Source organism: Salvelinus alpinus, chromosome 26 (genome assembly GCF_045679555.1).
Source record: "Salvelinus alpinus chromosome 26, SLU_Salpinus.1, whole genome shotgun sequence".
Classification (NCBI taxonomy): Eukaryota; Metazoa; Chordata; class Actinopteri; order Salmoniformes; family Salmonidae; genus Salvelinus; species Salvelinus alpinus.
This window is the reverse complement of record NC_092111.1, coordinates 31,318,530-31,330,017: the sequence shown is the minus strand read 5'-3', so window position 1 is coordinate 31,330,017 and position 11,488 is coordinate 31,318,530. Positions and strand designations below refer to the sequence as shown.

The 11,488-nt window shown below is 44.8% G+C and overlaps 1 protein-coding gene across 1 annotated transcript in view; it reads right to left on the bottom strand.

Moving 5' to 3' along the window:
• LOC139555160 (electrogenic aspartate/glutamate antiporter SLC25A13, mitochondrial) overlaps positions 1-11,488 on the bottom strand; it is a 79,115-nt gene that overhangs the window by 47,595 nt on the left and 20,032 nt on the right. Inside the window, exons 5-6 of the mRNA XM_071368728.1 lie at positions 10,858-10,997; positions 2,645-2,791 (exon numbers count right to left, since the gene is read on the bottom strand). Of these exons, the coding sequence (XP_071224829.1) occupies positions 2,645-2,791; positions 10,858-10,997 (287 nt within the window). The remainder of the gene's footprint in view (positions 1-2,644; positions 2,792-10,857; positions 10,998-11,488) is intronic.

Sequence of the window (11,488 nt, the reverse complement as noted above, 5' to 3'; positions counted from 1 at the left end):
AGAGAGAGAGAGGAGGGGAGGGGAGAGAGAGAGAGAGAGAGAGAGAGAGAGAGAGGAGGGGAGAGAGAGAGAGAGAGAGAGAGAGAGAGAGAGAGAGAGAGAGAGAGAGAGAGAGAGAGAGAGAGAGAGAGAGAGAGAGAGAGAGAGAGAGAGAGAGAGAGAGAGAGAGAGAGAGAAGAGAGTCACCGAAACACACAAAGTGACATTCCCATTCAATGGAGGGATGGAGGGATGGAGGGATGGTGGGATGGTGGGATGGAGGGATGGTGGGAGAGGATGGTGGGATGGTGGTATGGAGGGATGGTGGGATGGAGGGATGGTGGGATGGAGGTATGCAGGGATGGTGGGATGGAGGAATGGTGGGATGGTGGGATGGAGGGATGGTGGGATGGAGGAATGGTGGGATGGAGGGATGGTGGGATGGAGGGATGGAGGTATGGTGGGATGGAGGGATGGAGGTATGGTGGGATGGAGGGATGGTGGGATGGAGGGATGGTGGGGTGGAGGGATGGTGGGATGGAGGGATGGTGGGAATGGAGGGATGGTGGGATGGAGGGATGTTGGGATGGATGGATGGTGAGATGGAGGAATGGTGGGATGGTGGGATGGAGGAATGGTGGGATGGAGGGATGGTGGGATGGAGGAATGGTGGGATGGAGAGATGGAGGGATGGTAGGATGGAGGGATGGAGGGATGGTGGGAATGGAGGTATGGTGGGATGGAGGAATGGTGGGATGGAGGGATGGTGGGATGGAGGGATGGAGGGATGGTGGGATGGAGGGATGGTGGGATGGATGGGATGGTGGGATGTTGGGATGGAGGGATGGAGAGAAAATAGTTAATAGAGTTAATGCTTAAAATAGAGACTCAAAGTGTATGAACTGCACACTGTCCTCCCAACACAGCTCTTTCACTGCACACTGTCCTCCCAACACAACTCTTTCACTGCACACTGTCCTCCCAACACAACTCTTTCACTGCACACTGCCCTCCCAACACAACTCTTTCACTGCACACTGTCCTCCCAACACAACTCTTTCACTGCACACTGTCCTCCCAACACAACTCTTTCACTGCACACTGTCCTCCCAACACAACTCTTTCACTGCACACTGTCCTCCCAACACAACTCTTTCACTGCACACTGTCCTCCCAATACAACTCTTTCACTGCACACTGTCCTCCCAACACAACTCTTTCACTGCACACTGTCCTCCCAACACAACTCTTTCACTGCACACTGTCCTCCCAACACAACTCTTTCACTGCACACTGTCCTCCCAACACAACTCTTTCACTGTCACAGGAATTATGTCTCTCCATTTAAGTCTGTTTAAAGTACATAAAGTAGCATGGGTGAAATATTGCGGATATTCATCTTGTACTGTTCTAGATTGTGGGGGTGGGGAGAAAACACTGGAAACCATCCGTTTCACTAGATGGCGCTGTTTGCTTTACAGACACAGCAGTGTGCCCAACACAGCTAGCAGTGAGGGAGAGAAGCCATCTGCAGAAGGGGTTGAAGCTTCTCCTCTCCTGACAAAAATATAAATGTATCTAACATCCAAAAACCAAGCAGCCTCTGCTGTTCACTGAAACATCATATTACTGTGCCCTGGCCACGAACTCTACACCCTAGCCATATACAGGGACACAACGGGAGAGAAAATAAAATATTTGGGAAAACTGAGCATTCTATTTATCATTTTTCAGTGTGAGAGAGATTAGAGGGAGAGTGTGTGTAAATGTGTGTAGGCTTGGTTCCACACACAGCCTTGTCTTAAATGTGTCTGCTGTAATGGCAGTGAGTGTGTGTTTACTAACATGGACCCTGAGATGGCTGGTTTATGAGGTAAACAATGTGGGAGAAATGACAGAGTTCACAAGGTGTTTATATAATGGGCTAGACGTGGAGGGAGACACACACACATTCTAAAGACACACACACATTCTAAAGACACACACACACACACACACACGAGGAAAACAGACAAAGACACAAACAAACATGTGACATGAGACATACTGTACATACTCACTCACACAAACATACCATACTTGTGTTCATTTTTTCTATCACACACAGAGAGAGAAAAAGAGAGGACAGCAAAACAGCTGTGTGTGTGTGCGTGGTGCGCGCGTGTAAAGGGAGAGACATTTAACCGCATGGTTTGATGCCAGAGAGGTTTGAGGGAGCCCTTCCTGCAGTCAAATGACCTAGTGGCCTCATGAGTGGAATGTTATTCATATTTTTCATAATTACATCATTAATAAACTTTTCTTTTTTTTTATGTTGAAAATCCGGTGTTTCTATCTCAAACAGTTTTGTTATAGTTCAGTCTTCTGTGACATTTATAAAGTGTCATATTGGGATGCAGACTGGAATACATTTCAACTCTATATCTGACATGGTACAGGTGTCTTCTTTTTTAAGCCCATAACCATGTGTGTGAGGTGGATACTTTTGTTTTAAGTAGATTTGTTTAAGACTACGGAGAAAGACTGTGTGACCCTGATTTAGCCCACTGCAGTAAAAGGCTTTAATGACACGTTAGGGGAAGGAAAGGGAGAATTATAGAGGAAGAGAGCGAGAAGGATGAGGGATAGAGGGAGAGAGGGAGGAGAACCAGAGAGCCAGACCCACCGCCACCAGGCTCTCCTCCACAAAGGGTGTGAGCATGTGGGGCCGGATGGTGACCATGATGTCCCTGAAGTCCAGGGCGGAGATGGAGCCGCTGTGGGCCTTGTCCCTCTGAACAAAGGCCTGCCGCGCATGTTCCAGCTGCATCTCCTGGGGAGGAGACAGAGGAACACACACACAGATTAACAACACAAGTAGACAGATACACACGCACGCACGCACACACAGTCTTATACAGCTAACCTTGTGGGGACACACAATTCAGTCCCATTCAAAATCCTATTTTCCCTAAACCCTAACCCGTACTCTTACCCTTACCCAAAAACCTAATCTTAATCCTGACCCTAACTATTAACATAATTGTAACCCTAACCCTTGAACCCTTGGTTCCAAGTAAAACCCTTTTCAGTTCCAGATAGAACCATTTTGGGTTCCATGTAGAACCTTCTGTGGAAATGGTTCTACATGGAGCCCAAAACGGTTTTACTTGGAACCAAAAGGGTTCTACTTTACTTTGAACCAACAAGGTTTCTTCAAAGGGTTCTCCTATGGGGACAGATGAAGAACCCTTTTAGGTTCTAGATGGCACCTTTTTCCTATGGGAACAGATGAAGAACCCTTTTAGGTTCTAGATGGCACCTTTTTTCTAAGATACCCTTAAAATCACATAGATACCCTTTAAATCACATAGATACCCTTTAAAATCACATAGATACCTTTTAAATCACATAGATACCTTTTAAATCACATAGATACCCTTTAAATCACATAGATACCTTTTAAATCACATAGATACCTTTTAAATCACATAGATACCTTTTAAATCATACAGACATTCCTATGTTCAGAGACATAGAGCAACAAACACACGGACACAAACAGAGACATCGTCCTGTTCGGTTAAACCCGGTAACATATTTCTGTGACATGATTTAGACATGTTGTGCAAAATGTTGTCCTCTTATAACATTTTAATGACTTCAGATGAGGGTGTACCTACAAACACACACACACACACACACACACACACACACACACACACACACACACACACACACACACACACACACACACACACACACACACACACACACACACACACACACACACACACACACACACACACACACACACACACACACACACACACACACACACACTTCTCGGAGAAGCAGGATTGCCGTTGATGAGCCCCCTGACGCCATTTTCCCTCTCAGTTACAGGGAACCAGCATTTGGCGGAGCTGCAGTAATTTGCTCTCTCCTCCTCCCCTCTCCTATCCTTTCTCCTCTCCTCCTCCTCCTCTCTCCTCTCTCCTCTCCTCTGTCCTCTCCTTCTCCTCTCTCCTCTCCTCTGTCCTCTCCTTCTCCTCACGTTGCTGCAGTGGGGCGTCGCTTGTGTTTCTCTCACCAGTCCAAATCCCCCATTAAGGCACTCCAGGGGATACACATGCAGACTGGCTAATCACCTAACTGCTCACACACACACAGCACAGCAGCTTCCTCCTCTGTGGACCGTAGAGACAACAGACAGGCTCATGGGAAGACTCCAGTGGGGCTTTGAAATTAAAAGCCATTATCACTACTGTACCTGTGACCACACGTCTGGTGAGACACCCTGTAAACAATACCGCTTCCTCTGGGCTCATACTGAAAATACCACAATTCAAACAACTGTAAAACTTGAATACCAATAGGCTACTTACTGACTTTGAGTAAATTAGAGATGTTATTGAATATTATTTTGATATGGATTTTGACTATAAAAACTCTACTTCCTCCCTACCATTCCTTGTCATAAGAACTCCTGTGTCTAAGTCTGAGTGACTAACATTTTTGATAACATAACAGGCCCCAGGCTACGCTCAATAACTCCAGAAAACAGTTTCAGGAGATTGACACCTACATAAAGCTGAATACAAAGGGGAGAATAAGTAGAGACATTTCTCCCAAAAGAGGTGTGATCTGCAAACCAGGTTTCTGTGAGAGCAGGGTGTCAGGAACAAACACTTATGATTCTGCATAGGAGCTCGTCAGCGGCCTACTGCCATATAACGATCAGTTAGGAGAGTCATCATTAGGGGAGGTTATAGTAAAATGTACTGAGGAGGTCCAAAATGGAAACCATACAAAGGAACATATCGCAAATAAACAAATCATTTGGGAATGGGACATTTCCAAGACTCTTTTCAGTTGGTTTTTGAACCTTGCGATGAATAGGTCCAAACCAATAAACATGTGAGGGTGGAAAGAAACTACCACAGATAAAACAGCGAATGAAAAAATAACTGAGAGTCACGAGCAGTATAGTCAAAACAAGAGAGAAAGGAAGACAAAAAGAGAAAATAAAAGCGTGTGTGTAAAGGGAAAAATATCCCTGAGCTATATAGGCTGGACAACACTGAGCAGAGTTAGGAGCTGCCTGGACTGCCACAACCACATGGAACAACAGAACAATTGCGGCCCAGAATCTAGTCAGTTTACAGTTTTATTGTAACTGTGAGTGTTTTAGAGACATGGTTTTCATTTCAGGAGGAGAGTTTAGCCTCTGACGACCAATACACAGACCGCCACAGCATTTACACTTTAATTGTCCCTGGACTGGACGGAATAAAAAACATTTGACGAGCCACTTCTGTTTTGGGTTTCAATACGAGGCCTTGGCGTCTTTCCTGCTGTTTAAGGTCTTTAAACAATGGAATACCTGCAGGAGAAATACTGTACAGATTCCCTCTAACTGTTCCCAGTGGTTCCGATCAACACACACCAGATTAAAGTCATTACTGACCCTTAAAGCTACAGTCTGGGATTCTGTTCTTTTCCCAGCTAAATTGGTGAATATCAAGCATTGAAATTACCATTGAAAACACAACCCCAGATCATAGACTGTAGCTTTCAAAAGCTCAGACATATCTTAACAAGGTCACATTAATGCCCTCCATCCATGTTCAGTGTGCCAGCCACAGACCTATACTGTATATTGGTGCCAAAATTCCCAAAACAATGAATTTAGCAGTATTGATTGTATTATTGTTTGAGCATAGGAACACAGCATTAGCCATGGCAACGTGTAGAATTGAAAAAATGTGCTTTAATACTGTTAAATGTTCTCTCAGCTCCATGGCAGAACATGTAGAATTGCATGAAATTAGCTTTAAAATAGAAACATTTTCTCTCACCTCCATGTAAAAATGTGTAGAATTGCAGGAAATTAGCTTCAAAACAGCAATAATTTCTCTAAGCTTAAAAATTTACAAATTTCTCTACACAGCCAAGATGGGGCCTCTAAAATTCGGCTGACTGGCCGACTGTGCCCATTGCCCCTGCCAAGTCCACCACCTAAACTCCTTTCTGATCCTGAAAAAACCCTGCTAGTGGGAAAAAAAATAATGGTTGCATCCCAAATCGCACTCTATACCCTACATAGTTCACTACTTTTGACCAGTACCCTATGGGCCCTGGACAAAAGTACTGCACTATATAGGGAATAGGGTGCCATTTGAAATGCAAATCATGTAATTTTGGAGAATCTCTGGCATCCATCGAGACAGTAATTGGCGAGAAATTTGCAGAGCAAACTTTTTACCGGGATAATCCCATTTTGTGTGCATCTGGCTCGTCATCATTATGGATGATTATGCAAGTAAACACAATGTATAAGGATGAGTAACCCCATTGAGGAAACCACTGAAAATAAACCTCAGTATATACAGTACACAGTTTATTAGGTACACCACCCCATTCACGAAAATGGTTTGCTCCTACAGACAATGAGTCACGTGGCCGTGGCTTGCTCTATAAAGCAGGCAGACAGGCATCGAGGCATTCAGTTACTGTTCGCTTGAATGTTAAAATGGGCAAAACGAGTGACCTAAGCAACTTTGAGCGTGGTGCAGTGGTATGATCGCTGGTGCCAGGCGCGCCGGTTCCAGTATCTCAGAAACGGACGGCCTTCTGGGCTTTTCACACACAACAGTGTCTAGGGATTACAGAGAATGGTGCGACAAACAAAAAAACACAGTCCTGTGGGCAAAAACAGCTTGTCGATGAGAGGTCAAACAAAAATGACAAAAATCATGCAAGCTACAGTTGTGTGCCGAACGGCATCTCGCAATGCACAACTCCTCAGTCCTTGTTACAGATGGGCTATTGCAGCAGACGACCACACCAGGTACCACTCTAAAGACAAGAAGAAGCGGCCCCAGTGGGCACGTGATCGCCTGGTCCGATGCATCCCAGTTCCTGTTGAATCAGGATTTGGCGTAATCCTGCCAGGTGTCAACAGTACATACTGGTGCCGGTGGTGTAATTTTTAATTAACCCTTATTTAACCAGGTAAGTTGACTGAGTGTGGGGAATGTTTTCCTGGCACAGGTTAGGTCCTTTGATACCAATTGAGCAACGTTTCCATGCCCGAAGAAATCAAGCTGTTCTGGAGGCAAAGGGGGGTTCGAACCAGTACTAGATAGGTGTACCTAATAAACTGGCCCCTGAATGTACATACAGTATATTTGTTGTATAATAAAAATATGTATTATTACAAATTTACTGCGCTTAACTGTGAGATACACAGCTTAAATCTGTATTATCATTCACATTACAAGGGTGAATAGAAATTATAGTATTTTCAAATAGTAGTTAATTAAAATAACTGAATAACTTAAAATAACAGTAAAGGTCTTCACTCAGGTCTAAGTGGATTTATAACAACCATTTTCTCTTCTACTACTGGGAAAACACTTAAATCACAGCCCCTGAATTAAATAAGAACCACAGAAAAAATGACTTTTCTGACTCAGTTATTATGACATGAATCAATAGCTATGAAATTGGGGCAAACTGACTAAATGAAGTGAGTGAAATAGGAAATGTGTATTTCATAGTTGAGCTATGAGCATTACTGCTGTACTCCTGGTATGAAGTATTGGAAACCACTGGAGTCGAACTGTGAAAGCCCTGAATGCAAAATATTTCCCTAATGTAACTGGCTGCAACACACACATGCACGCACACACGCACGCACGCACGCCGCACACACGCACGCACACACGCCGCACACACGCACGCACGCACGCACACACAATATCAGTGTGTTCTTCACAGTGTAACCCATCTGGTCCAAGTTAAGTGTAACATAGAAAGCTCATTCAGATATAGTGAGTGTAGATGCAAACTTGGCAAGGCCCTCTCCTCCACTCTCCCTCTCCCCCACTCTCCCTCTCCTCCAGTCTCCCTCTCCCCTGATTTCACGTCTAGACATCATATTGGAAAATGGCTAGCACACCACAAATACAAAAGGAATGCGGCAGCAACAGCACGGCTGATACTATTCTTTATGGAAGAGAACAGGTCTACCTGTTTTCGATAGAAGGGTGTATAGGTGGAGTGGGTTTATATTGGTGGTTACGTCACTTAACTGTAATGGAAAACAAATGCCAGCGTGGTCTAAAGTATAACCTCAGTGTTTCATTCATGCCTAATCAGGACAATATGGCGAGCTGTGTTGGGGAAACAGGACCAAGTACAATCAGGACAATATGATGAGCTGTGTTGGGGAAACAGGACCAAGTAGAATCAGGACAATATGGCGAGCTGTGTTGGGGAAACAGGACCAAGTAGAATCAGGACAATATGGCGAGCTGTGTTGGGGAAACAGGACCAAGTAGAATCAGGACAATATGATGAGCTGTGTTGGGGAAACAGGACCAAGTAGAATCAGGACAATATGGCGAGCTGTGTTGGGGAAACAGGACCAAGTAGAATCAGGACAATATGGCGAGCTGTGTTGGGGAAACAGGACCAAGTAGAATCAGGACAATATGGCGAGCTGTGTTGGGGAAACAGGACCAAGTAGAATCAGGACAATATGATGAGCTGTGTTGGGGAAACAGGACCAAGTAGAATCAGGACAATATGATGAGCTGTGTTGGGGAAACAGGACCAAGTACAATCAGGACAATATGGCGAGCTGTTTTGGGGAAACAGGACCAAGTGGAATCAGGACAATATGATGAGCTGTGTTGGGGAAACAGGACCAAGTAGATTCAGGACAATATGATGAGCTGTGTTGGGGAAACAGGACCAAGTACAATCAGGACAATATGGCGAGCTGTGTTGGGGAAACAGGACCAAGTGGAATCAGGACAATATGGCGAGCTGTGTTGGGGAAACAGGACCAAGTAGAATCAGGACAATATGGCGAGCTGTGTTGGGGAAACAGGACCAAGTAGAATCAGGACAATATGATGAGCTGTGTTGGGGAAACAGGACCAAGTACAATCAGGACAATATGATGAGCTGTGTTGGGGAAACAGGACCAAGTAGAATCAGGACAATATGGCGAGCTGTGTTGGGGAAACAGGACCAAGTAGAATCAGGACAATATGATGAGCTGTGTTGGGGAAACAGGACCAAGTACAATCAGGACAATATGATGAGCTGTGTTGGGGAAACAGGACCAAGTAGAATCAGGACAATATGGCGAGCTGTGTTGGGGAAACAGGACCAAGTACAATCAGGACAATATGATGAGCTGTGTTGGGGAAACAGGACCAAGTACATTCAGGACAATATGATGAGCTGTGTTGGGGAAACAGGACCAAGTAGAATCAGGACAATATTAGGAGCTGTGTTGGGGAAACAGGACCAAGTAGAATCAGGACAATATGATGAGCTGTGTTGGGGAAACAGGACCAAGTAGAATCAGGACAATATGATGAGCTGTGTTGGGGAAACAGGACCAAGTAGAATCAGGACAATATTAGGAGCTGTGTTGGGGAAACAGGACCAAGTAGAATCAGGACAATATGATGAGCTGTGTTGGGGAAACAGGACCAAGTGGAATCAGGACAATATGGCGAGCTGTGTTGGGGAAACAGGACCAAGTAGAATCAGGACAATATGATGAGCTGTGTTGGGGAAACAGGACCAAGTAGAATCAGGACAATATGATGAGCTGTGTTGGGGAAACAGGACCAAGTGGAATCAGGACAATATTAGGAGCTGTGTTGGGGAAACAGGACCAAGTAGAATCAGGACAATATGATGAGCTGTGTTGGGGAAACAGGACCAAGTAGAATCAGGACAATATTAGGAGCTGTGTTGGGGAAACAGGACCAAGTAGAATCAGGACAATATGATGAGCTGTGTTGGGGAAACAGGACCAAGTGGAATCAGGACAATATGGCGAGCTGTGTTGGGGAAACAGGACCAAGTGGAATCAGGACAATATGGCGAGCTGTGTTGGGGAAACAGGACCAAGTAGAATCAGGACAATATGATGAGCTGTGTTGGGGAAACAGGACCAAGTAGAATCAGGACAATATGGCGAGCTGTGTTGGGGAAACAGGACCAAGTAGAATCAGGACAATATGATGAGCTGTGTTGGGGAAACAGGACCAAGTGGAATCAGGACAATATGGCGAGCTGTGTTGAGGAAACAGGACCAAGTAGAGGAACCCAAGTATGTGTGTGTCAGGCCGAGGCTGGATGGGCATCAAATAGTACACTGAATACAGACACACACCACAGCTTTTAACACACAGTCTGAATACAGACACACACACACACACACACCATGGTCATCACACACAGTGTGAATACAGACACACACACACCATGGTCATCATACACAGTGTGAATACAGATACACACACACCATGTGCATCACACACAGTGTGAATACAGACACACACACACCATGGTCATCACACAGTCTGAATACAGACACACACACACCATGGTCATCACACACAGTGTGAATACAGACACACACACACACCATGGTCATCACACACAGTGTGAATACAGACACACACACACACACACCATGGGCATCACACACAGTGTGAATACAGACAAGCAGGTAAGAGTAAAGATCTAACACAGACTGATGGGGTTTCATTAATGGGTATACAGGGTCTGAAGGCAAAATGAAAAGAACTCCACAGATAGACAGAGTCAGACACAAAGGGAGAGAGGAGGTAAAGGACAAACTAACTGACAGAAAGACACATTGATATGGACAAAAAAGAGCAAGACATTTACTCAGACAGGAGAGAGAGAGAGAGAGAGAGAGAGAGAGAGAGAGAGAGAGAGAGAGAGAGAGAGAGAGAGAGAGAGAGAGAGAGAGAGAGAGAGAGAGAGAGAGAGAGAGAGAGAGAGAGAGAGAGAGAGTCACTATGTGAGTGCAAGGTGATATAGAGAATATCAACCCACCAGGAGGAACTGGGTGAACTCTCCATAGCTGAGGTGCTTGGTCCTCTCCATGCCAAAGTGCAGCCGCATGAACTCAGAATCCCAGTTAAAGGGGATGTGCTGATGGTTGGTGGTCTGGCTGAAGACCTGCTTCACGTCCTCTGAGGAGAGACCAGACAAGACGAGCACCTTTAATGAAATCAGTCCCCTTTTTATTCTGACCCTGTTGACAAACAGACTATTGTAGATGGCTGGTTAGCAGTAGCATTGCTTCACAAGACTCGGTTACTTGCAGACATGGGAGACAATGTTGTGTATTATGTCAGGAAGAAATGTGCTATTATTTTCTATCAAATCGTGGAAATTATCATCATTGACCAGTTTCTTTTTTATAGATTTCATATTAGAAAAGTATGTGTTGATAATTCCGAAAGTTACAGGTCCCTAAAACCATAGGTCTATAAAACCATAGGTCTAAACAACGATGATGGATTGACATCTGACGGAACCATTAGACAGTACTGTAGGGCTACCGTAGCTATAAAATATGCAAAGCTATGTGATTATACGCTTTTCTAATTCTGTAAGAGTCTCATTCAGTAGAGGTAATGTAGGTGGGAGACATTGAACACCAGCCCAAATGATTACAGCC